This window comes from Cyprinus carpio, chromosome B15, assembly GCF_018340385.1.
Source record: "Cyprinus carpio isolate SPL01 chromosome B15, ASM1834038v1, whole genome shotgun sequence".
Lineage (NCBI taxonomy): Eukaryota > Metazoa > Chordata > Actinopteri > Cypriniformes > Cyprinidae > Cyprinus > Cyprinus carpio.
In genome coordinates, this window is record NC_056611.1 from 16,956,732 (window position 1) to 16,984,657 (window position 27,926).

General features: G+C 37.4%; 2 protein-coding genes across 2 annotated transcripts; one reads left to right on the forward strand and one right to left on the reverse strand.

The window, feature by feature from the left end:
• Window positions 1-701: 701 nt before the first annotated feature.
• Window positions 702-9,588, forward strand: LOC109087847 (SUMO-activating enzyme subunit 1). Its single transcript, XM_042739520.1, has 9 exons — window positions 702-1,198; window positions 1,456-1,567; window positions 1,916-2,089; window positions 4,588-4,733; window positions 4,817-4,916; window positions 5,028-5,133; window positions 6,533-6,677; window positions 8,274-8,343; window positions 9,205-9,588. The coding sequence occupies exons 1-9, from the start codon at window positions 1,098-1,100 to the stop codon at window positions 9,295-9,297; spliced, it is 1,047 nt and encodes a 348-aa protein (XP_042595454.1). The 5' UTR covers window positions 702-1,097; the 3' UTR covers window positions 9,298-9,588.
• A 2,352-nt stretch (window positions 9,589-11,940) lies between these two features.
• On the reverse strand, window positions 11,941-21,442 carry bbc3 (BCL2 binding component 3). Its single transcript, XM_042739523.1, has 4 exons — window positions 21,131-21,442; window positions 19,281-19,514; window positions 16,444-16,640; window positions 11,941-13,312 (listed from the first exon to the last, which is right to left on the reverse strand). The coding sequence occupies exons 2-4, from the start codon at window positions 19,504-19,506 to the stop codon at window positions 13,211-13,213; spliced, it is 525 nt and encodes a 174-aa protein (XP_042595457.1). The 5' UTR covers window positions 19,507-19,514; window positions 21,131-21,442; the 3' UTR covers window positions 11,941-13,210.
• Window positions 21,443-27,926: the final 6,484 nt, after the last annotated feature.

Sequence of the window (27,926 nt, forward strand, 5' to 3'; positions counted from 1 at the left end):
TTTTAAATCGAATGCCACTGTATAATAAATTGTATTAATTATCCACAATTAATATTGAGATTACAAATAATATCCCAATTGCGTTTTTATCATTTAAGTATCATTATATTGTTTTAAAATATTAATATTATTCATGTACATTATAAAGAAATAATCATTTAACCAATTTTAAGTCATTCTGGGACCCCTTTGGAAGTTTGCTCATGCCCTGGCTAAGAACCACTGGTTTAAATGGACGTAAACAGCAGCAACACTGCAATTCTGCTTTAGCAATTATTTAGTTATTTACGCTGTGACATTCAACTCTTCCTGAAATAGTTTTGTATAGGCTATTTAATATTGTATTTTGTGAGCATGCACCAAGTAATCAGTAATTTAATTATGTAAACAGTGGTGTACATTTCAATAAACATATTTGTGTCATATTTTACCTCCCTGTATGGTTAAGACTATCAACAGGCTATTTTGCAGATTACACTGCTAAATTAAATGAAAATCAAGATAGTATGATCTTATTATACTGATATACTTTTAGGTTCGTTGACAATGTTTAAAAATAAAGACACTTTATTATTTGAATTTTTAATTCTTATATTCAGTTTATATGTAATTAGATTATAACAGAATGGCAAAGGACAGCATTTCTAATTATGGTACATGAGCTAAGTCATAATTACCTTATAACGTTGGAAACCATACTCTTTTCTAATAGTTTTAGTTAGTTATAAATAATGTAGTTCGTTATTAGAAACAAGGGTGAGATATACACAGTACACAATCATTCAGTTATACAAATACACATTATAAGAATTCAAAAATATCATATAGACTACGAGAAGATGGATTTTAAAGGTTTAGAGAAGCTGGAGGTGTTTATTGGCGATCCGCCGTTAAAAAGCAAGAAGAAGAAGAAGAAGAGGTGTTTATTGTTGCGCTCTGAATCTGGCGCTTTTCTACCACTCATACGTCATCATCGCGCGCCTGACTGAGTATCACAAAGCGGCATTTCTTTCCCATTGAATGGGCACAGCGTAGAATAGTCAAACCCAAACAGGCAATTCGTTACAGGATATAATTAAAAACTGAAATATTTAGAAATGATTGATACCATCGAAAAAGAAGACAATATTATCAGCGAGGAGGAGGCTGCACAATATGATCGACAGATTCGCCTCTGGGGTCTCGATGCTCAAAAGAGGTTTGTTGATAACAGTTTCGTACACAAAGAACAACTGTACTCTTATTAATTTAAGAAATATTTGGCCTATTGTTTAAGGATGATGCATAAACCTTCAAATACGTTATCTGAGTATCTTTCACATGCATGTTTTTTTCTGAAATAAAAATGTTGTATAAGAGTCACTCCACGAAGAGATTTTTAGACTAGGTGGCATAAATAATAAGCAATATAATGTAACATAATTAATGACATGCATATGTGTTTTACATTTTCAGACTTAGGGGATCACGGGTACTTCTTGTTGGTCTCCGGGGTCTTGGTGCAGAAGTAGCAAAGAACCTTATTTTGGCTGGGGTCAAAGGACTGACTCTCCTGGACCATGAGCAGGTGGCATATATAGACCGACTTAAAGAAGGAGTTCACCTCAATCTTTCATCATTTGTTAATGTCCTTCACGTTCTTCCAACCCTGACTTTTTATTTTCTGTGGAACATCAAAAGAGGTGTAAGGTAGAACGACAGTCGAGTCGGCATGCATTTTAATTGGATTGAAAAGCAATGAAATTGAATGGTGACTGAGGCTGTCAGATTCTAGACATTTAATGTGTTCCACTGAAGACCTTACAGGTTTGGAATGACATGAGATTGAATAGATTTTTGGGTGAATTATTCCTTTAAATTTTCCACTCATAACAACACCTTAACAGGTACACAACTAAGTGTTATTTGGCTTCAGGTGACAGAGGAGTCTAGACGTGCTCAGTTCCTGATCCCTGTGGATGCAGATGGTCAGAACCAGGCCCAGGCCTCTCTGGAGAGAGCTCAGTTACTCAACCCAATGGTGGAAGTGAAGGCAGACACCGATGCAGTGGAGAGCAAGCCGGATGACTTTTTCTTCCAGTTCGATGCGGTGAGTCCTGGAACGAGCAGTTTTATGGGCTAATCTGTAGCTTTGACACAATCATACACAAGACCAACGGGCGATCTTTTGTTGTGTGCTACTGTCTGATTGTCCATCAACTAAAAAAGGACACAAGGATATTTTAGAGACGTGTGAGTACTGTAAATACAATAGATTTGTTGTGCCACTTAATAGCGCATATTACAAAACCAATGCAAATCTTATTGTACAGAAATCCCATTTGAAATTAAATACGTCTGTGGAAAGTTTGATGGACAGGAACTGTCAGTTTGATTTTAAGTTTTTTGTCTTTTATGTCCACTAGATGTCTCTATACACAATTGATCATTTTCTTTTAATGGGGTTATAACTTCTTTTTTGCCTCGTTTTCCCTCAACCTCAGTGTGAACCCATCTATGAACAGCCAGCGTCAGATCTAGACACAAACTTTTATCTGTTTGGTCTGTTCCAAAGGTTTTCTCTTTTCCAAGCATATGATATATTTCAGGCCATATTTTCTTTAAATCAGCACTCTGTTGTTGGCTGTGGAAGATGAAGTCAGTATACATACCGTGTTCAAAGCGCAGACATGCAGTCTTTCATCTTTTCGCTGTCTGGGAGCTGTCTTAACCCTCTCTCCTTCTCTGGGAGTGCTTGTGAGAGTTCAGGAGAAGGGGAAGAGATGGTGGGACACAGAAAGAGGAGGGGGGTCTAACATCATCTATTCTCTGTTATCTGTTTCTCTTGATATTTCTTTGAGAAGTGCTCAGGAAATATTGTGAGTGAATGTCTTTGTCTTCTCTTGTGTATGTGTGGTGTTATTTCTTAATAAACGATGCAGGTGTAGTCAGGAGGAAGCCAACAAAACACTGAATTAATTCATTGTCTGGATGAACAGTACATGCATGAAAGGATCATTTCAACAAGTACTAGGATGTTTTGTGCAACAAGTACAGGGAATTGCTTGTGCAGGTGTTGAGGCAAAATATATAATTTTTTTTTGTGAATCAAAAATAAGCTTAAATAAGTTTATATTTTTGTTAGCCCATTTCTGTCACCAAAAAAATAATCTCATTATTATAATTTACCAAGCATGATATTTTTTACGTATGTTGCAGAAATGGGCTTTGATACATTAGTGTCAGATGATAGTTTAAATCCTGATGAAAAAAGAAGAAGAATATAGCATAATTTAGTTGGTCTTATGTCTTTCCAAACCTCTATGATTTTATTTTAAAGAAAGAAAAGTTGAATAATGTACATATCATTATTTTCCATAATCACACTTGATGGTCACAAGAGCTCTCAAGCCTTTAAAAATAAATCAAGCGTGCTATAAAACTTACATTTCAGTCCTCACACTATCAAACTATCATTTTTATTCAGAAGACCTGGAATATAGTCATATTGACCACTTTTATGATATTTTTAAAGTGCTTTTTGTAATTTTACATATTAACTAATAAAGAATTTAGATAGTGGCTTTCCTTCAGAAATTCTCTTTTTGTGTTCCAAGGCTTAACTTGAATATTTCTGTAGAGTCAGCTGTTTTGGCAGTCCATTCTACCAAAAGAAAACCAACACTGAGCTTCAGGACAAGGTCAAGCAGAAAGCCTTCATGTAGGGAGCCGGTGGAGGGCTGTTCACAGTAGCCTGACTGGGATGTACATTTTGAAGGACTGAAGATAGTAAAGGACTAAAGCCAAGAGCTTAAATTGAATTAAATATTTGCCAGCACAGACGTCATGTAATGCCAAGTGGCAGCTTTTTAGCGGAGGCATATGGTAGCTCCTGGTTGCTCTAATTAATATTCCTTTGTGGCATGATTTGTTTCTTCTTTGCATCCTCTAGGGGTCACTGCTTGATAAAGATGTGTTCTCTTGAGTTGTCTGGCTGCCTGGAGGCACGTAATGCTGACAGGAAGAACGTGTCAGAAGACAATGTCTCGGCACATGTTTCATAATGTTTCTCCATGCACCCTGGTCCCAGATGAACTTGAACAATAGTAAATATGTTACTTCTCAGGGCACTGCTTCACTGCAACTGTATTTCTGAGAGGTGTTATTGATATTCTGGTACGGATTGCATAACCTTTGAACATCCTTTAAAAAAGGATTGCTTAGCTAATCAGTTCAGTTCAGGTGTACTTTAAGTTATGAGGTTACAGATGGTGTTCTGATGAAGACAGTAAACAACCAAAATCAATGGTAAACAAACTCAAGTCAGCAGAGAAAGTGATGAACTATCTGTTCATGAAGATCCACCCAGTTAACGCATCATGGCACATGCCATCAGTATGTCAAACGGGTATTAATACGCCACCCCATACTTATCTCAAACCCAAAATTGGGTGTGAGAGGTTTGGGACCTTGGATAAGACTGCCAGTGTTTTGGTCAGTTGTCTGTCATTGCCAAACCTTTGTTCTTCCAAGTTTCTGGTTGTACTCATAAGATCACGTTCACTGGTTTGAAAACAAGCACATATTAATGCATATTGTTTTGTTCAGGTTTGTCTGACCAGGTGCTCCAAAGACCTCATGGTGCGAGTGGACCAGCTCTGTGCCTCCAGGAACATCAAGGTCTTCTGTGGAGATGTGTATGGTTATCATGGATACATGTTCTCCGATCTTGGCCAGGAGCATCACTATGTAGAGTAAGTCAGGAAATGTGGATGAAAAGGTGGTTGTGTTTGATTTTCATGTGGAAAAAACTGACGGTCTCATTTAAACTTGCCAGAGAAAAGCCCAAAGTGGTGAAAGGGTCAAATGAGGCCAATGATGGTCCTGAGGCAAAGAAGCCAAAGGTTGACCCCAATGAGACTACAATGGTGAAAAAGGTGGGTAGGTTGCCGGATTTGGTGTCTGTTGACTATATTTTTCAACTTTTAGTCAAATCTATATGACACTTTAAAGTTAAGTTAATATGACCTCCATCGCTCTTTATATAGACCATCAGTTTCAGCTCTCTCAAAGAAGCCCTGGAGGTTGACTGGACTAACGAGAAGGCCAAAAGCAGTCTGAAGCGCACTCCTGCAGACTACTTCCTTCTGCAAGGTACATCCTCAGAATATTTTTTGCATTTAATTAATCCAGTAACTCATGAAAAAGTTCAGTTTTGCTATTTCCTTCCTAAATTGTACAGTACTGAAAAATCTTCTAGATGTTTCTCTTGCTCAACAAAGCTGCATTTATAGGATCAGAAATACAGTCAATTTGTAAAATATTATTGTAATGTAACAATACTTTTTTATTAATGTATGTTAAAATATTCCTGTGATGGAAAAACTGGATTTTCAGTAGCCATTACTCAGTCATTCTAATATTCGGATTCGCTGCTCAAGAAACATTTCTTATTACTATTAGTTTTTTCAGGATCCTTTGATTAAAATAGAAATAATTTGTAAACTATAAATGCCCTTACTCTCATTTATTATTATTTTAATGTGTCATTTCTCAATAAAAGTATTAAAAACATTTTAGTATCTAAAGCTTACTGACAGTTTATGTCAAGCACAAACATCCCTTCAGTTAACACAAATAATCAACAAAAATAGAAACAATATTATATATACTATACCAGGTGTAAAGAGAGGCTTAAGTGGTTAGTTTTATTACAGTTTGTTTAGGCAGCTGAAGACATTGTGGTTTCCTCCTACAGTCTGTCATACATTGTTATCGGGGGAGGACCTGTTGATCTGTGTAATTAAAGTCAACATTTCTCTTTTTTTATACTAGTGCTCACCTGGTGTCCTCACTGAGACTGGCTCATTTTCCATCACAGGCTGTCCATGGCCAGTCATGTGCAGTGGCTCTCAAAAACAGAACATGCCTACTCCGCACCTCTCTGTCATTATAACAGACTCTGACTGCACCTCCACCCCTCCCTCAACATCTAGTATTACATTTATGGAAAAAATAACACTTCCTATATGTGCACTGAAGCAAGACTTTAAATATATTGCTGTTCTCAAAAATACCACGCATCAGTTCAAACAGCTTTTGAGGAAGAGCCGTTTCCTTTGTCTTAACTCACTGATTTATTTGAGGTTTTATCGCCCCAGTGGTGCGACTATTACATCTATGATTTTTTTTTTCCAAACCCTCGGATGTTGTTTTCACAATCTGGTGAAAATTCTGTCAAGAAATTCAGCTATGAAAGTTGAAATTGTGCCAGATAGAGTGAGATAACATGAATGAGTGGGTGTGTGTTTCTTTGATGTAAGTGTATGTGCTACGCTGCCAGGTGGAAAAGCAGTGGGCTGGGGTTCATTGTGTTGTAGTTGGTGGGCAGTCAAAAAGGGGAAGTGATACTTTGGAAAATAGCCTAAAGGGGCTTGATGTCTTCTCACATGCTACGCAAATTTTTAAACACATCTCTCCTCCACTTACGTCCTGTTTAAATGTGGAAAACCCACTCTTTCCCCACTCAAATCTCTCTTACTTCCTCCAACAGTGCTTCTGAAGTTTCGTACAGATAAAGGTCGTGATCCTCAGCCAGACAGCTTTGCTGAAGACTCTCAGCTGCTCTTGCAAATCCGTGATGATGTTCTTGAGACCATGGGCCTGAGCTCGGAGCTGCTTCCTAACACCTTTGTCAGGTACTTACAGATGTGAAAACTCAGTGTTCACTTCATTCTCTCCGACGTGTTTCTTTCTTACCAACCAAGGATGTGAAAAGCTAGTGGGTGGGTTGCATGAACGACTAGTTGAACATGATAATAAGTCTGGTTTCAGGTTCACCAAACCCGACTGGGTGTCTCTCAAGTAGACAGAGTGCAACAGAACGGAACTGAATGCAGGCGTTTTTTAAAGATGGATTATTTTTAACTACTTATGTTTTCTTAAATGTCAAAATAGTTACAGATTCTAGTGTGCAGATCAAAACAAGTAAAAAAAATAAAAAAAAAAAAACACAAAAAAGTGAGACACAACGTACCATCCAAACACACTGGCCTAAATGTGTGTGTAAAATACGAAAGAAAATGTCTAGATTAACTCTAACTAACTAACTAATTGGGTAGTTTTGAACGACTAGTCAATCCATTGTTAATACCAGTATTCTCTTACTTTAGCCCACGCATTCTTGGGTTTCTACGCATTCACTAGGGTATATGTTCATTGTGCAACATACAATTTGTCATCAGCTTAGTATGCTCAGGTTGCAGATACACACAGATTTTTTTTTTTTTTTTTTTTTTTTTTTTTTGCACAAATTAGTTTTTACACAAGGTGGCAACTCTAGCCTGGCCTGTTGTTTCACATTCGAAAAAGAAATGGATTAGATGGAAAAACAAACAAACTAGTGAAAACACCCACAAGCAAGCACTTCTGAGAGGGGTTAAAAAAATATTTAATTAATTCTAGTGCACATTTCTTGACCCGCTGTGTTCACACACACACACACACACACACACACACACACACACACACACACACACACACACACACACACACACACTATCAAATGAAGTATACTTTGAAACGCTAATTGTGCTTTCTGGAAAGTTTGTATTTGTTGGGAAGTTGTGATTATGACATCAGGTGCATTCAGTTCATTTTGATCAGAGCAAGATGGCAATGTACCTGTTTTGCCAAAAAATTCAGCAAGATTTTTTTTACTCTACTTCTGTAAAATGATAAAGAATGCACATCAGGGCCTGTATTCACAAAACATCTTAAAACTAAAAGTAGCTCATAACTCATCGATTTAGGAGAAAATGTTAAAAATATTGGGCGTGTCAGTATAAAATTTAGGACTCCAAGGTGTGTTTTTGCTTTGCTTTGCTTTTATTTTATTTTTTATTTTTTTACAAAGGTGCTGTAAATTGAACCGTTATATATATTTTAGTTAAATCTATAATTCTCCTATACTATCATATTTTGTATATGTGATTTAGGTCGTTTTATTGGAAATAAAAATAATTTCATTCATTTTAACAAATTTGCAATCAATCAATACAGCTGCTTACATCTTTTTTTGTCTGCCATATTTTCTCACTTGGAAACTCTGGGCTTGAAAAAAGAAAGTTTTCTACTTTTTCAGTTTTCCGAATTTGTCATTCATGTCCATTCAGCTCATAAATAGAACCTTTCCAACATGACCTGAGTGCACCATAAGTGTAAAAGCTCAATTATACTTTGGGCTTTTCTCTCCAACTTAACTACCACTCCTGGCTTGTGTTTGGTCCTCACAGTTACTGTTTCTCTGAGATGGCTCCAGTGTGCGCTGTAGTCGGAGGAGTTCTTGGACAAGAGATAGTCAAGGTAAGATCTTTGATTTGATCCATTTAAATGTCTGAAGTCTTCATTGTAATTTTGGTTTCTTTTACTTTTTTGTCCTAGTTGTACATGAAATGTGAAATTTCATTGCTTTGCTTTTGCCCTTCCATACAACCTTTCAATCTGGTTCTCCACACAACCATGAAACCCTCCATTTTCACTAGCGGCGAAAGTGACTTTTCTGATGAGGCGCAGTGAGAAGCGTATGGCAGCTGCCCTCTCCATCAGAATCTGGGCTAAGTCCAAAAGTTTTATCTGTTGACGGTGTATAAATGCCAGAAATGACGAGGTAATATTCCGGTCACTGATGAAATCCAGCGGAGAGCGCCTGAAATCTTCTCATATGATTCCATAAACCGAAAAAGATTACATAATTTAAAGCGTAGTGATATAATCAGTCAGTCTTGAGTGGAGAATTACACCTTGGATATAGAAAGAAAGAAGATCTGCTGTAGTGTAGGCCATAAAAACACAGTTAGAGCACAACACAATACAGTAAATGGTAAACGTCAATATCTCTCTTAGAGGGTGATGTCATAGCCCAGACCAGGATGCGGTGGGGATCAGGGCTGTGTGGGGTGATGGAGTGAACGCCGTGGTCTCAGAGGCGGTGGCTGGGCAGGCCTTGAACCCACATGGCAGTGGAGTGAAGCCAGGCTGTCTCGCCATCTCCCTGCATGATGAAACAGGCTGCAATTCACATATGGCTCTCTGTTGCTCGCTGCCCCTCGCCCATCAGTCTCCGTCGCCACAACAGAGAATGCGTTCGATCAAAGCCGTTAATTACAGAATTCAAGGTCTGTGGCGTCAGACGTGTCTGAAGATTTGTTTGCATGTGTTCGGCAGGCGCTGTCTCAGAGAGATGCTCCGCACAGGAACTTTTTCTTCTTCGACGGACTGAAGGGCAGCGGGGTGGTCGACTACTTTGGATCCAAATAAGTGGCCCCTGGAGAACACGGAGAGATGTGTGGCGATGCATGCGTGCTCTCGAAACTCCATGGAGTACATCTTCTGCCAGTGGCCGCAGGCATCAAAATCTGTCTTTTGGACGGTACCTTTGTGTAGCAGTATGCCACACATCAACCGATGCCAAGAGCAACGAGAACATTTTGTCCACACACTCTTAAATATTCATGCACACACGTTTTTCAGCAAGGTTATGTGATTTCTACGTTTTGTATTAAAATAATAAACGCCCAATAGAAAATAAATATGTTTTTGGATTGTTAAGCGTCATCGATTTCAGTCATTTCCTCCAAGCTGTTGCCAAGGGTCTCTTGTGATGCTAAATTGCAAAAAATGGCTTTAAAGGGAATTTAAAATGAATGCAAAAATGTCAGATGCTCCCTTGAGCCATTCTGAAAATTAAACCACACAAATCATCTCATCCCTGCACTGAAATCAAACCGGGTGGATTTTCTGATGCTTGTTATCATTCTGACTTTGTAGTGCAAGCCTGAGGCGCATCTTGATGTATCTTGTCAGGTATAGGGTTTTTTTTTTGTTTTTGGTGACGTTTATAACGGGAAGTGCTTTTTTCTTAGCTCAGCCCAGGTATGTCATTTACTGGACTGGTACTACAGGGTTTATGACCCCCGAGGCAATTTATAGAACTCATGTTTTGATGTTTTCGTAGAAGGAAATTATCCTGCCTGTCCAGTTAGAGCCGAAGAGGAATGCTAAAGAACATAATGTAACATTCGATATGACTGATAGTCCAAAGACATGCTGAACCCAAAGCCTCATGTACAGTATTAGAACAAATAGTACAGAATGCATCACATTTGTTTGCCTTTCAGCTGAAGTGTATTATGCTGTTTGAATATGTTGCGACTCTGCTGCATACATGCAAAATCAGGTCTTCGGGCCTTACATGGATAATAAACACGTGCCTTAAATGACAACACAGCATCAGTGAGTCAGAGTGCGTCAGATGAGAAGACTGGTCAGACTGGTTGAGCAGGGGCTCAGGTGGGAGTGGCAGCAAGTCATGTAACCGTTTTTCATTTTTTTAACTCGTTGACAGTGGAAACATGGGTTACTAAGTACCACTAATAGGCCAAACCTTTTAAAGATTCTTATCATTGCAGATTTAAGCATTAGCATGGAAAAGATTTTTAACTGTACTGTGCTAATTATAACAAAACAGCTATGGTAAAGTTCACTGAAAGGCAAAACTCCCACAACAGACAGGATGTCTCTTTCAAAGTGAAGTCTGGGTATTATGTTCATCTTGATTGAAATTCAGTAGCCAAAAATAAGACATTTTATTAAAGTTGCCATGAAATGGAAATTCATTCTATTTTCTAAATTGATGTTGTGTGGTATTTATTTTTTTTTTCTAAAAGAAATATATATATTTTTAAACCGGTTTTTTTTAAATGAATGTGTTTTATGTTTTATTTTTTGATGTGTTTATTCAAACATTTTAAACCCTGTCCCTTTCACACTCGATTCTAGATCTGCTGCCATCCAATCAACAATGATAAATAGAACCTGAAGTTGAAGTCCTTCCCTACTTTTTTTTTCTTTTAGATAATCCGAACAAGTTTTGATATGATGGCTACATTGCGAAGCCATTAAAATAATTGTTACTGATGATGAAGAGTCATACACTTCTAAATTATGTTTTGATTTTACTTTTAGTAAATGTTTCATTTTATTTTAACGTGGAAGGGAAATTGAAACATTTAGCTGACTTTTAGCTTTGTTTGAAGTTTGAATTCATTAGAATTAATATTGTAAGAAACCGTGTTTCTGCCTCAGGATAGAAAGTAAATAAAAAGGCAAATGTGACTTTAAAAAAAAGCAGAATGGAGAGATAAAAAGTTGCGATTAACTTTTTTTATCCCATGGAGGAAACAAGCTTCTAAAATTGTTTTTGTTGGCTCCATGTTGGAAGACTTCTAATATTACTGAAGGGATCACAGCGGTATTAATAACAAGGCTAGTTTTTGAATAAATTGTGTATTTAACTTGTCAAATCCTTTTTTGATTGATTTTTTTGTTGATTTGTTTACAGAAAAAAAAACCCATCCAAAACACTGTTGTAATTCTCATATTTGAAAATTGAAAATGGAAATGGTAAGGAAAAAAAAAAACAAATAGAAAATTTCAAATGGCAAAAGTACAAAGCTAGAAAATGAGCGACATGAGTTTAGTGTAAATCTGACCGTACAAATAAGGCCTTTCTGCATCGGAGAACACATGTATCGATGAGAAGTCACAAGGTGGCCGCAGGAAAGAGACCACACAACTGTTTTACCGGAAGTCATGAGACAGGCAGCCACAGGAAAGACATCTCTGCTCCACAATTTGCCATGAAAACTCTGTACCAACATTATAAAGCAAACGCAAGCAGAAATGTGAGTGGTTTAAAGAGTTTTCCCACTGACCTGCCACAGTTTGTCAAATGTGGTTTCTAAAGGAAGTGCTTGAAACCCCTAACAGTGTTGAGTATCTGTAAAAATCCCAGACTGACCTGGATCTGACACGTTGATTCATAGAGAACACGTCTGTTCAAGTATGATGATATTTTGGCTCAGTTTAGTCCTTTATGTAGACAAATAAATTACAGCAGGAAAAAATATGAATGGATTTATTTGACAACTTTTGAGGGGAACGTTGACAAATAAGTTGGAGATATTTGGTCCATAAATCCCAACACTAATGAATATCTCCATGCTTAGTTAATCCACCTGCTCATCGCAGAACATTTTTGTCGAAAACAAATCATCAAAATAACCAAAAGTACAAATAATGGACATACAAAATAAATTAGCTTGGGGTTCTTCTGAGAATTCTATGCGCTAGGTATATTTTAATGGGGATTTTTCACAGGACGCCACTTCATTTAATTTATAGGCAAATAGGCAGAAATCCACTGGATTTTAAAACAACTGCTTTCCAGTGTCGGTCCAAAAAAATATTCAAAGAACAAAACAAAACAGAAACCGAAAAAAAGGAACTTAACGATAAGTACTTTAAGGTCATCTCATCAAAATATACAAACCACATCAGAAACAAAACTCCCATTTTATTCTATCCTGTCTTTTTTCTCAAAAATATGTACACGTGTAATTCATACAAATATTAACACTGCTCTCCAGCCATTTCAATAACTAGTGGTTTGGCTTTCCCACAAGGCTTCCAGCCTAACTCCTGTACCTCCATTGGAGGTGACCAATCTTTGAATTAAGTGGCAAATTTGTGTCCCGAAGTATAGATTCAGATACGGGGCAACAGGTTCGGCTAACCCGCACACCATCCACTGATTGTCCCTGATGGCTTAAGTACACAAAGAGCTGAAAAACAGCGCTAGCAAGGCACGATCCAACTGTGCTCCATTAGTATAGTGCGTGAGCATTCCATTATCTCGATTATCACCCGTTTTCCATTAATGGTGTGCAGGTGTGCGGCCTGCGCCACTGGTGACTGATAGTGCAGCGCAGTTATTACTCCTGTAAGGCAGCAAAGAGGAGAACCCACCACACACAAAGCACTTCTGGGCCCGAGGCGCTACACAGATCTAATCAATTTGTTTGCTTGAGAGCAACCCGACTTAATGTAACTCTCCAGCACTGCAGTTAAAGATGCAAAAGAGTACGATGCAAATGCACCGAGAGCCACACACTCCTACTGACGTCTATATCGGGACACACACTTCAGTCACTAATGCTACATGAGAATCCATGGGAAAAGATGTACAAAACAAAACAAAACAAACCAACCAAAACAAACAAAAGACAGATAAAGAAACAAACATGACATCTGATCCCGCAGAAAAGTCCCAGAGTCTTAAAGTGGTCGGAAGGAGAGCGCCTGCACTCTTCCTGTGACGTATCCCGTCTGTTTATCTGAGGCCGTGCTGGTAAAGGGCATTGATGGTGTCGGCGACGAATGCGAAGAGCCCGTGATACAGGCCTCTCCAGTTCTGCCAGCCTGGGACAGCATTCTGAAACAAAGATGCAAGAAGAATGAGCTCATCATGTTTTTTATGTAATGCAAAAAGTGAAAGGGAACATAAGAGGCACAATAAAACTTGTTTTTGTGCATTGCATCTAAAGCGCTCAGGGACTGTAAAACCGAAGAGCTGACCTACTTAAGTTCCAGACTTCGCTTTAATCATCTGTCTACCACTGTGAAAAAAAAGAAAATAAAAAAGACTTGAAATAATTTTCTTAATTTTGATATAATAATCTACTATTGAGTATAAACTGAATGTAATGTTTTCAGACACTAAATTGCATGTTAATCATAATTAAATATATCTTTATATGTAATTTCACAATTATTTCTACATTCGTTGAAATATGGTTAAAATGTACTGGCAAACGTTTAAGGGAAACTAAATATACTTCAATGTCATTACTATTGAAAACTTATATGCAATTTAAAACTTTAACTTGTAAGTGATTTTACAGTTACAGTTAGTTTTACTCTTTACAGTTAAAATTATTAAGTGTGTTATGTGTTAACATATGTGTTACAAATGAGTTGGTCAACACATCAAAATAAGTGTACTTTTTAAAGATTATTAAAACAATTTAAAATGTACTTTAAAAGTAAAACTTACAAAGTGCACTTTTTATGTTAAGAAACAGTCAAGTACTCACTTTAAGTTCACTTAAGCAGACTTTTATGTCATTAATATAATATCTGCAAATAATTTTTTAAAAATTATACTTGAGATTTTTAGTATCCTACAAGTGCATATTGAATACTGTTAAGCGCACTTCTTTTCTACAATGGTATGAAGTGAAACACTCTGGCAAAGTCGATTTAGGTCTGTGCCTCAGTTCCTTCCCTGTGTGGAAACTGAATTTCGAAACTTTGACTTTATGTAATTAACTTTTTCCACCTCTTCTATCTGTAATCAGCTATGAGGTAATAGCTTAAACTTTTTTGACCATTAGAAACGCTCGCATAAAGCTGTGATGGTGTGTTTGAGTGGGAGTGTGTGTCAAGGTTTGTTAGCACACAGACACAGGGTGGGGTGAGGCAGTCCTAGACAGATGATGTCTGCAAAGTGGAGTCAGGAGAGGCAGCACATTACTCGTCAACAGCTGCTATGAGTCATCCGCTAAAAATAACTCCTCACAGGGGGGTCAAGTAAAAGAAAGGGAAAATAAGAGAGTGACAGAGAAAGAATGAGCTACAGGCAGAGAAAGGTGCAAGATGGATAATATAGACAGTGTTGAAAAGGTCAGGGTTACCACACCTTCCACGTTTATTTAGCATGTTTGTTTAAAAGATTAAATATTTAAATAAGTATTATCAAAATAAAATTCAGTTAAAACAAATTATAATCAATTGACAATTAAGTAAGCATTACTTCAATTTTTTTTCCAAGTAATCACACAAGTAAACATTATTTAAGAATAAAGAATACATTTAGTACATTTTGTTTTTCTTGTCAATATTTTTGTTTTAAATAATTTTAATAACATAACAGATAAAGGCAGGCCTATTAGACTTCATTTACACTGCACCTATCCAAAATTTTGAAACATATACAATTATTTTGTGTCATCTGTTTACATCCACCTCAAACAAATCAAAAGCTTAAGATAAGTAATATTACAAAAATATATATATAAAAAAAATACTACATAAAATATTATTTTATTATCATTTTAGTAACAAATTATATTTACTATAGAAACTTCCAAGACTTTTCAAACTATACACACACACACACACACACACACATATATATATATATATATATATATATATATATACACACGTGTGTGTGTGTGTGTGTGTGTGTGTGTATATATATGATAAAGACAACTGAGATGTAAGATTATATCATAAAATAAAATATTTTATTATATAACAAATTGTTTTAACAAATTATATTTATTATAGATTTTATTCATTCCCATGTTTAATATCCTATACAAAGTATTATAATAGAAAATATCATTTTATAACAAATATTAAGTGCTTTTATAATAATATAGCTTACAAAAAGTATTTACTATAAAAAACTAAAAAAAATTTTTTTTTAAAGATTTAAATCATTTCCATGATAAATATACTATACAATACAATTAATTGACAAATTCTATTGCCGATAGAAACTTCCATGACTTTAAGATTTATTAATGTCTATGATTAAAATTTTTTGGTTGAGGATTCCTGGAAGGGGAAATAGACAAAGATGAAGAAGTTGGAACACAAGACTGTTTAAGAGAAAGTGTCTGCACGACTGAAGGGTACAACTACAGTGTACCAAAGAGGACAAGGAACAGAGATGATGGGAAGAGGATCTGTAGTTTGCCAGTCTCACATGTTGACAGTGAAAGAGAACGGTATACATGAGCATGCATGCTGCACTCTCACACTGAGCTTTTGTTGCCCTGATTGGGAAGTCCCTGTCATGTCATTCTCTGCCGGCTTCAGTAAACAAAAGCCGTCATCCAGTAAAAACACACTGCTATCAGAGTTCAGAGAGGCCACATGACAGGTCGCAGGCTTTCTGCACGTGACCGCGCCGGCAGCTGCCTCGACGAGACATATACTGGTTTTATTACATCGCGTGTGTCGGTGCAGGTGTCTAAGCATGTGCGGGAAACTGGGACGAATACGTAAAAGCAATTAAATCCACATATAAAAGTGGCGCCCGCCCTTAAAAATAGGTAAATAAAAGAGTGGAGAGCTGCACGCTGAGGCAAAGCGGTGACGTCATATGTGTTTGTCTGAGGAGACAAGGGAGAGGTGGGTTTGCTTGAGGGGGGAGGGGAGATTAGCCTCTGTTTACTCCTGTTCGCTTCACCGACTAGCTCCTCACGCGATACAACAGGGATCCAGAGCGCAAGAGAGGGAGGGAGGGAGGGTTATTAAGTTCAGCCACAACTGGAAACTCGACTCCAGTCACAACACTCACTACAGGCTCGTGAATATCATATTGATCCATTTACTAGAAGACCCACTGGAGGCTAGGTTTGTGAACGCCCTGCCCACACACCCTCATATTAACAAAGAGACACTGCCCGTTTACTTTATCGCACTTAATGACGCTTTGGCACAAGCTGTGGCATATGTAAACTGACGCAGCTAGACAAACATGATCCTTACCCTCTGTAGAAAAACAGTGTTCATCTCGTCTCCGATGGACCTCAGCTGAATGGCCACCCTCTCGACCGCCTGCTCCTCCAGCCTGGGATCGTCCTCAGCCGTAGAGCTGCTGGATGGTGAGTCTTCGGAGGAGCTGTGGCTGTCTGGGAGCAGATCGGGCAGGGGAAGCCGGGGGCTGGAGAGTTCCTGTTCTGTACCTAAATAAAAACAAGAATATACAGTATATTGATTGTACAAAACAGATGAGAGTACACATATTAACCATAATTCTTTTTTTAATTTGATTCATTTATCATTCACAAATATCATTACGTTTTTGGGGAGTCACACAACATGACATTTTACTACCTGAACTAACCATTTAAGTAATAAATTAACAATTTATATGAAATTTTGAGACTTGTTGACTTTGACACGATTATGAGGGTCTGAAGGGGTCATTTCTATATGATACAACTTCCTGTTTTATGTTTTTTTTTATGTGCATGTTTCCGTGTGTTTGCGGCACCACATGAATTCGACTTAGTATACAAAAATGAGTATAAAAAATTTATATTTTAAACTGCTTCACTTTTATTTTTATTTTTGAGATTTTTTCTTCATATCACCCTAACAATTTTGACTTGATGACTTTCGATTCATGCCATTTTAAGTACACATTTCATTTTAATGTTTTTTTTTTTTCCGGATGAATTAATGAATTAGACAAAACAAACAAAAAAGAATCATATGATTGACCCATTCACTTATTCATGTTCCTGAGTACTTGTTGGCTGTTTAAGCATACAGTTTGTAGGATTAGTTGTGCAACTGATCCATTGAGAGTCGTCATCTGTTGTTGTACAATCTGGTAGTTCTGTGTCAAGGTTCATTTCGGGTTACTACTCTGAGTAAAAACGCCACTGGCGCAATGTTAATAGTACTCTCATGACAAAACCGTGATATATGGGAGTGTTGCACATGTTCAGTTGAGGCCACTAGTATTTAACAACCATTTAACAGGCAGACATGCAAAGGAGTGCGTAATCTAACCAAATACAGATTCAGCAGAGATTACAATAGCGGTGAGATTTCATAAACAATGGTGAGCCAAATTCTCTATTTGTACTTTAGTATGCATGTGATGTCATGTGTTGAGCCACAGTGTTTGCTTTGGTTTTGTTAGGTCAGTTCTATAAGCTCTATATAACATTCACTTGTTCATTCTATTCTCTACACAAGTAACTGTAGCACCAATGCAATCTGATTAACTGTATTAATCGCTCATTAACTTTTATTGATTAAATGCAAACTTCAAGTCCTTAATTGTTTTATGTGACAGCAGGACAACAACAATAATATACATCACCTCTGAATGAGTACTGCTATTGTAACATGGGATAGCGCACTGACATTTTTTTATTTGTAGCTCCTTGAGACATAAAGTGTGGACTTCCTAACTTTATTATGTGACATCTGGCATCCAACTGACCCATTTCAACACCCATGAACAGCAAATAACTAACGTACTTTCAAATCCCAGTGCACCCAGGACTGTCACGATTGCGCCTTTAAAGTAAACTCTTGACACTGTTAGTCCCTTGTGCAAAGGAAAAAAACAAGTACACTATAGCATACTATAGTATGAAATAATAGGCTTATATAAATTACCTTCTTCTCTACACTAACTGTAGCACCTGTGAACTGAATGCAAAGTTTTCAGTTAGTTTTTTAAAGCGGACACAATAATAAAAGTGCATGTAAGTGTGCTCATTTTATTTGTAGCTTTCTAAAAGGTGCACTTGTTGTTTATTAATATTACATTAGTGTGCAAGGACGTTCGTTTTAAAAAATATACTTTTAAGATTTGAAGTACACTTCAAGTGCACAGTGTGCTCAGTGGCATTACACTAAGGCATCTTACATCACAGTTATGGCCATCTTTTCTGTCCTTCAAAGTGAAGAAGGTTTGCATTCATTTTCTAATCTGCACAACAGGGATGCATGAATATAAAAATTCTGACTAATACTAATAAGATTATAGTTATATCTTTGACCAATAACCGATAAATGCCCGATATTTTGACTAAATTCAAAATCAATTATTTTAAATGCAACTTGAATTTAGGTGTTGCAACGTTATAATGTTCATTTTGAGATGTAATAAATATTACATTCAAAAGTGTTATTAAATTACAAGTGAGAATATCATTTTCTTGCTTTCCGTGCAAGTGTGCACAGAGAAAATGCCTCCGTGTAGAGGATTAGTGGCGCAGCCGTAAGAATCTGCTGATCCTGGGCGCAGGTGACTTGAGAGAGCGGGAGTGCTGGGTTCTGGCTTGTTGCCAGGGTAACTGCAAGCCGGTACAGCCTGAGCTGAAATCCAGCCATTGGTGGACAGGAATGAGGGGTGGGCTGGGATAGGGTGGACAGTTGGAGGACAGGGAGGGACCAGGGCCAGACTATCAGCTAGTGAGGAAAGGCTTTAAGGAGGAGTGTCAGCAGAAGTGTCAGATAAGGTTAACTGATCGCTAAAGTGAGGTTAAAAACATGAGGAAAAGAGAGTGTGAGGAGTGAGAGACACCGCAACATTCTGATGATACACGATTCTCTGTGACAGGCCGCAGTTGTGGACTGTGCAGCACTTGACAGGAAGCCAACAGCAAAGAACATGTCTAAACATGCCCCAGCAAGAGCTCTCTGACTGGGGAGGGGAGGAGGGCACTTCCTGGTGCATTTTAACCCTTGGAGTCAAAGCCAGTGATTTTGTCTTCTGAATCTCATTTAAATACATTATGCTAATGATTTCCACCAATGCACATCACATAAACACGAATCTCTATGTTGCAACACCTTACCTGTATTATCCCTGAGTGGACTGTCCTGCTGCGGGACGCTGTCCGAGCTGAAGGCATCTTGTGTGGTGACTTGGGTTAGTAGTGGCAAGACAGTGCTGGTTTGTGTAGCGATGGTTCGGTGCCGGTGGCAGGGCCAGGTGTCCTGACGCAGCACCTCCATCCTGCAGCTGTTTGGTGCTCCAGGGTTGCGATCACCCGCCCTTCTTTCCATCTCTGGACGGGCCATACCAGATACTGCATTGAAATGAAAAAAGAAAAAAAAAAAAGAAAGAAAAGAAAATAAACATCAGCCATATTTGCACGCCATCTGTTTGGGTTAAAAATGGAGCTGGACACAAATGACATCATACTGTATGTTTTGCATGCAAATTAAATTTAAAATGGACAGCAGTCAAAATGAGTTCATTCTATAGCCCAAAATAGAGATGAAAATAAATGTGCACTCATATAGACTTAATGGAATAAATAATCATAATAATAATAAATTAAAAAAAATATAAAATAATAATAATACATTAAAAAATATATAAAATATATAAAATAGGTAAATATCTGACCTAAATAATGATGAAAATAAATTGGCAATCATTTAGACATAATTTGATAATAATAAGAAGAAGAAAAAGAAGAAGTAGAAGTAATCAAACTCAAAAGATGATGAAAATAACTTTGCAATATTTTAGACTTCATGGAATAAATAATAATAATACAATTACATGATATAAAATAAATCAAAACATCAACCCCACGTAATTATGAAAATACATTTACACATATTTAGACCTAATTGAATAGGCTACATAATAATAAGAGGAAGAAGAATGTACTTACTTTTCAGAAAGACAAAAAAATAAAATCCAAACATCCTAGCAATGCATTTAGTCTCATCTGACCCAGCAACCTATATCCTGAGCGTCCACAAGATGGCAGAAACTACAGCCTCGTGTTCACGGAGGTGTTTGTAAACAAATCCGTGCACGCGATGTTACGCGCCGCTTCTCCCGCGCTTTACCTCGATCTCTCACGCTACCGCGAGTCTCTCTAACACCCAATGCATTTTAAAAGCTTCATTCCACTGGAATGCAGATTAAATTTTTCTTATTACGACACTGACTATGATTTTATCGATTTTTCTCAATTGGCAGCAAGGGCTGATGTGGAAATTTTGAAGCGTCGGAAAAGTGGCACAAGCGCACAGCCGGCGACTTGTTGAGTGACGCAAGGTTAAAGATTTGAAGAGGTGGAAGATTTTGGAAAGTGACAGTTCTTTGACATACAGCATAGTTTGCATGCTTGTTTCATTATTATCTTTAAATAACCAGTTATCATACTACAACGTTGCGTGCTGAACAGAAATCATTTCTTCCAACATAAGCTGGTAACGTTAGTTGCGTTTTGCAGTACAGTAGCTGCTTTTTAGCTGGTCTGAGCTGTTTGTTTGTTGGTTGACCAGCTACCAAACCCAGCTTGACCACCTGGCTGCTGGTCGAGCAGCTTGCACCTGAAGCCCAGACCAGCCAGGAACCAACTGTACTCCAAAACACAGCTACCATCTTCAAACTGGATTTTTCAGCAGGGAGGAAAACATCAAACCCCCATATTTACACTAACTGTAAAAAGTGGTAACATGCTGTTGACTAAACGACGTGTTTCTACTTGATCTAACCCTAAAATTACTTTTATTCGTGTAACCTAATGCAGTCTGGCTGATTCTGTAAATAATATTTTTGCTCAATAATAAGCAGTAATGTGCCACATCTACTGTCTTCAATGTAAGTAATCTTACACTGATGCCTGCAAACAACAAAGACATGCATGCTCAACAAGAATAAAAACACATTTATGCTTACCTTCAAAATGTGTTGTAAGTCAGTAATGTTATTCCAGGGTTGTAATGCTCTGACACCGGATATGTGTCTTGCTTTAAAAACACTTCGTTAGATGTCCGTTCATGTTATTCCACAACTGGAGAAAAGAAAAGCTGAGTAAATCTTGTCAGCTCGGCGGTTAGGTGTGCTTGTGAGGACGAAGCGGTAGGTTTATGATGACAGCAAGTTGCTTTCACTCCCGCGAAGTGCTCGCATTAAAGGACACGCCCCTTCGCCCGTCTCACAACAAGTCCTGACATGCTACACTCACACGCACACACACAGCCAATACAGCACAGGAACTAACAGCCCTTTACGCCCACTGTTGTTTGTTATTCACTATCCGAGTGGCTTCAGAGTAGATCCTGTCGATGCTTATCGGTTTCTAGGTTTGCACAGTACTTTATTGGGATCGCTGTTTTGCATACAATAGCCTACTGCATTAATATAAGAAATGAATTAAATAAATAAATTGTTTGACAGCATTAATTATTGATTCAAAACAAAACAATCTGCCTCAAATTCAGAAAGGCAACAAATGTATGTTTATTGTAGAAATACAGTGCACACCTGCTGCCTCAATAGATAGATAAATAAATAAAACACACACACACGTATATATATATATATATATATATATATATATATATATATATATCTATATATATATATATATATATATGTATGTGTGTGTGTGTGTGTGTGTGTGTGTGTGTGTGTGTGTGTGTGTGTGTGTGTGTGTGAGAAAGAGAGAGTGTGTGTATAGGTTATATATGTGTGTGTGTGTGTGTGTGTGTAGGCATATATATGTGTGTATATATATATATGTGTGTGTGTGTGTGTGTGTGTAGGCATATATATATATATATATATATGTGTGTGTGTGTGTGTGTGTGTGTGTGTGTGTGTGTGTGTGTGTGTGTGTGTGCGTGTGTGTGTGTTGACCCATGCTAGTAATTATATTTCATCGTCATTCTTATGCCATTGTGTTTTTTATGACAGCACACATTCAACATGACTGACTTACCACTATACTGTAAAAACAAACAAAGCAAATTGCATATGCAATAGAAAGTAAATTTGTTCTGTTGCCAAAACAAATAAAAATAGCTATTTAATATAGCATTTCGTTTCCAGATAAAAAAAGATTCCCATCAAGTATTTTTTATTTTTATTTATTTTATTTTTTTTGGAAGAAAAAAAAATCCCCTTTGTGAGATGCTGTTCCTTTTTTTCTAAGTCATGCACGAGAGGAATAATATGCAAATTTTAAAAGTATAGGCCTATTTAATCGTTAACATCAAACAGTCGCTGATCATTGATGTGCAGCGCTCATAACACACTTGGCTAATAGTCGATTTAATTATGTTAATTGAATACGGAATTCCCCATTCCAGCCCTTTGACCTCTGTCCAGCAGCTTCCGACTGCATCCTTTGTTTAAATGCAGATGCAAAGCGGATGATGGAGGGCTGCCGAGTACTGAGGACCTTTACCCACACCAGATGAGGCTGTCCGACAGCACAGAGGGGAATCCCCACACAGGTACATGTCTGGACATACAGCCCCACGCAGACTGTTTTGGGATGGAATTTTTGGTGTTGTCTCAGTGTTAAATGTTGCTATGAGATTTATTAATTTAGAAACATTTATACTGTTGATTGTGAGCTTCCATAATGATCATATAAAATTAACATAAAATAATTTAGTAGTCTTACAAATTTATTTTTATGTTTCATTTGAAATATTAATATAACAGCATTATTATATATTTATATTGTGTTAGCAATAGTATGTATCAGTCAATCAATCAACATTTTAGTACAAGTATTACATTTTAGATAGATAAAATACATTTAAATTCACATACATAAAAAAATAATTTAGTTGTCTTAAAAATGTATTTTTAATATAAAATAGACTACAGCTAAATAATAACATTATATTAATAATTACAATATTTATATATATTATAATAATATTATTATATAATTACCAATAGTGTGTGTGTGTGTGAGAGAGAGAAATTTTTAATTAAACTTTATTTTGTATTTTTTTAAAAAATGCTGGATTTATTATTATTATTATTGCTAGAAATATGCATGGTATAGCGTTTTTACTTCGTTTTTTGTTGTTGTTGTTGTTTTTACCCTGAGGTCAGGCCAGCACATACAGTACATAAACAGTGACATAAACATGAACAACTGATAGAAAGCTCAATGGTCAAACAAGTAACATGTTTGTTCCCATCTCATTTGTGGTGACACTTTAGTACAATAACACAAAAGGCAGTATCTTTACTGTAAATAAATAACTTTTCCCTTTGCTCCAGTGTCAGCTGCAAACAGTATATTCATCTACCAAAGTTCACTACCTAGAGATATAGATTGCCTTTTGTGCACGAAGGGATCCTTGCGCATGTTTCTATGACTGCAACGGCTTCATCTGTTACCAAAACACAACATCCACGAATGTGATGACATGAGAGCGAGGCTCAAGTATACCGTGCCCCGGTGACATCATCCTTTACTTCACTTCTTCCTCCTTCCTTCGTACTCCACTGTGTTCATGATATCTGATAAACCTGTCCCGGGCACTGCTCGCCCCTCCCATAACATATATTTCACATATTAGTTTTCATTGTTGTCACCTTAATTGCCTGATAAACAGTCTCTGTTAGTGGCGCAGGGCCACAGCTGGCACCCTTCAAGGTAATGGAAGGGGGCTGAGTGACAGATCCTAGAAAATGATCTGCAGGTCCAGAAGGCTGACAAACAACAAGACTGGGGTTACATTTAGATCCCATTTGAAATGTACTTGTCGATTGTAGTCATAGTATTATTTTGTGCATCAAGCTCCGTGATTGTGGCAGAAGGGTTCATTTTCATTTCAAGGGGAAAGAGCAGGGAAAATATTATGCATATACTTCCTGATTATCATTTTAGTCATGACTGAAACCACTTTGTAATTGATTACATTAAAGTCATAAGGATCTGAATCGTCTGTACTGACAGCAACAATGATTGCAAATCAAGCAAAAAATATTCATGTAAGTTTATTGTTTATGTTTTTACATAAATATTCTTAATAAAGAAACAGAAGTGAGAGAACATTCGATTGAAACACAGTTTCAGTCACATTTATGAGTGTTTACATAAAGGATTGTAAAAAAAGGAAAGGAACTAACAGAGAACACCATGTTTTGTTTACCACAGTGAGAATGTTTCACTTGTAACCACATTAAGCTGTTAGTTAGTGCTGATTATTGTGTGCCTACTTCACATGCAGTGAAATCTACAAGATCATGATTAATTGTGTATTATCACCCATTAAATGATGTATTAAATGATGTCGGTCACTTTATTTTAAGATCCAATTCTTGCTATTAACAAACCATTAACTACAACTTTTGCCTCAATGAATAGTTAGTAAGGTAGTTGTTAAGTTTTGGTGTTGGGTAGGATTGGAGATGTAGAATATGGCCATGCAGAATATGTTCTTTATAAGTACTAATAAAGAGTATATGCAATCCCGACATATGCCATCCCAATATGTTAAAAGCAACTAGTAAATATATGTGTGTGTGTGTGTGTGTTAATTAAACTGAATGATTTTAGACTTTTTAATTATAATCATCTATTAATGGATAAAATGGGAATTTCAACATCTAATATTCATACGTGTGACATTCATCACGTTCTCCTTGAAGAAAGGTAGTTGAAAAGCTCATTGTGGAAGTGATGGTCAGTTGCTCTGGATGGGAAAGGCTATAGTGATGTCAGAGCTGCTGAAGGCATTACCTCATCTCCATCATTAAGGATCATTTCACACATGGTTGCAAGCCGAGGCAGAGGGAGAGCAGTATTAATGGGTTTGGGGGTGGATTGTGGAGGGCTGTTAAGGCCAGCTGTTGCTACCATGACCCCATGTGACACCCACAATCCCCAAACAATGGTTTGTTGATGTAGGGTATTTTTAACACAAAGTGAAGGAATGTTAGACTCAAATCATGTTTGTGCACTGTGGAGTTTCCCACTGCAGGGTTCCTTTCTGCTGACTAGGCAGGAGTTGGTACGATGCATTTATTGGCATATCAATTTCACGGTCATTTGTTTTGTGGAATGTCAGACATCACATATTAGATGTTGATAAAATCAAGCTTTTATCTACAGAGTATAATCAGTTTTGACTTACACTACCGGTCGAAAGTTTGGAATAATTAAGATTTTTTTGAAAGGAGTTTCTTATGCTTACCAATTTTGCATTTATTTGATCAAAAATACAGTAAAAATGGCAATATTATGAAACAATATCACACTTAAAAATAACTTTTAATATGTAGCACCCTCTTCCTCTTCAGGGTGGCTTACCTGAGCACTTAGGATGGGCACTTGGGTTCGATATGGGATAGTCTCTCGACTAAATAAACCGAGGTCCCTCTCCTCTATCACTGATTAGAAAGTAAAGATGTTAACTTTTAAAATTGCTCTTATAGGTCAAAATAAATCAACCAAATGAAACCATTGACTCCCTTTACTCTGGTTATATAGATACTTTCCTTTAACCCATAATGACTTCACTGCAGTCACTCAAGTTAACACTATGATAGTGTTTATTTAACAAAATAAATCTAAAAGAAAAAGGGAAAATCAAATCAAAATGTACAGAAGTCACAGCAATCAAACAGGCTTTAGTCAGATTGCCCTTTTTACACTACACCTTTTAACTGTGTTACTCTAAATGCACAAATAAGGCAATTAAACTTGATCCCAAGTTCAATGGAAAAACATTATCAACCTGTTCCTTAGATATTGCAATTGCAATGCCACATAACCATATTAACTCACGTGGGCCCACTCACACACATACATACACTCACTCTCACCCCCGTTGCAGGCCTGTACCGTTGCTGGTGATCGTTGTGGCCACGAAAATAAACAGAAAATTGGCCGCTTCACTCCGAAGAGCCAAACAAAACGTGAACTGAGGTACCTTTTAATCCAATGAGTTCTCCCGATTTAGGATCCTCGAATCATGGGTGCTGATCGTCCCTGACAAGGCGTCTGGACCTCCCCAGCGATCCCTCGTTGCCAGGGGAACCCTGAGCCCCTCGGTGGCTCAGAGCGCTACCTGGGCGTCAAGTCCTGCCGCTCCTCTGAATCGCCGTCGCTCACGTTGATAAAAAAAGTCTACAGGACTCACAGTTTACAACTAAACTACTAAATGACAGTAACAAAGTCTGTTTTAAGTTTCAAATAACTCACACGGGACTCGCTTGAATGTAAATGAAGGATGACTGATGACGCATTAATCTCTCTGCGCCAAACACAGACTATTGTGAAAACAAATAACATTAACCAGCGATCGGCTGGCTAAAGTAGTTACTAGTTCCCTCTTAAAAGGTTAAAAAAATGAAATAAATCAATCCTGTCTGGATTAATCTTGTTTTCGCCACTCACACCCACAGCAGTCCCTTGCACACACCGTTCTCTGTTTTTTTTTTTCCCCCGATCTCCCTGTCCCTCCCTCAACTTCTCAAGAGCCAATAATACACCACCTTCACCTTGTATTAGGTGGGTTTATCGAGTTATAGCCCAATGAATACAAGGTAAACCCAAACATGATTGAAAAAAACACGTTTTCACCATGTAGATTACAACCGAACCCTGATACAAACTAATGTTCTTAAAGGAACAGATAACAATATAATTTTATACTAAAGAAAAATAAAATCCGTACCCAAACATTAAATAAAGTGGTTTTTAATCACTGGGGTTTCACTCTCCCCGCTCTAAACTCTCATGTCCTCATGAGTCTATAGGGAAACTCAAAATCCTGTCTGCATTGTGGCTAGAACAGCTAAATTATAATTTGCTTTGGTACACTTAGCACACTGGGCCAGAGGATGACACCAAAGTGTGTTACAACAGCTTTTCATCTCAAGAGAGTTTCTAAGATGTATGACCATGCCTTGGTAAACAATCGACAAGGGTTTGTCTGAGGGCTGTCCAAGATCATCATAACTAAGCTTAATGACAGGTTTTATTGTTCTCTTGGGACGACTGTCAGTAGAGGCTGTGTCCACAGCTGGAATGTCACAGATAGGGGTTTCTGTCTCCTGTGGCAACTCCTCTTCCTGATTTCCCTCTGTTACACTGTCTTGACTTCGACCTCCATCAGCCCTGTGTTCTGCTTCTTCAACTACAAGCTCAGGCAACAATGTACACAGGGGCTTGTTCTGCATTATACATCGTTCTGGTATGTAGTAGCAAATTTCATCATCACTATCAGAAGTTGGTTCCCCTCTGTTCTGTTCATTGGTGGGAGATACCTTTTCTTTTAATTGCTTTTCCCTTGCAGTTTGGGCTCTTGTTATTTGTCGTCTCATGTCTTCAACAGTACCACTAGGAGTAGAAATTCTCACACTGTCTCCAATTGGTAATAGGTGATCTCTATGAAGAGTCCTCACTCGTCCGGTTCCAGTTTGCGGTCTCAATTTGTATACCGGTAAGTTCTTTAACTTTTCTGTCACAATGTAAGGCACAGGATTCCACCTGTCCTCTAATTTGTGTTTCCCCGTTTGTGCCAGATTTCTTATGAAAACACGATCTCCTTTACCAAGCAGTTGGATTTTCACTTTTTTGTCATAACGTTGTTTGTTTCGTTGATGATTTTTCAAGGAGGTCTCCTCCGCTAACTGGTAAGCTTTTTGTAGTTCACGTCGCATTCCTTCCACATACTGCAAATAAGTTACTTCCTTATCTCCATCAGGTGACGTG

Bases quoted from the DNA above. Each gene is read 5' to 3' on its own strand.
- LOC109087847 (XM_042739520.1), top strand. From the start codon at position 1,098: ATGATTGATACCATCGAAAAAGAAGACAATATTATCAGCGAGGAGGAG. The intron at 4,734-4,816 runs GTAAGTCAGGAA...TAAACTTGCCAG, and splicing joins CAGGAGCATCACTATGTAGA to AGAAAAGCCCAAAGTGGTGA. The intron at 4,917-5,027 runs GTGGGTAGGTTG...CTCTTTATATAG, and splicing joins AGACTACAATGGTGAAAAAG to ACCATCAGTTTCAGCTCTCT.
- bbc3 (XM_042739523.1), bottom strand. From the start codon at position 19,506: ATGGCCCGTCCAGAGATGGAAAGAAGGGCGGGTGATCGCAACCCTGGA. The intron at 16,641-19,280 runs GTAAGGTGTTGC...GTTTTTATTTAG, and splicing joins TCCACTCAGGGATAATACAG to GTACAGAACAGGAACTCTCC. The intron at 13,313-16,443 runs GTAAGGATCATG...TCTTTGTTTCAG, and splicing joins ACACTGTTTTTCTACAGAGG to AATGCTGTCCCAGGCTGGCA.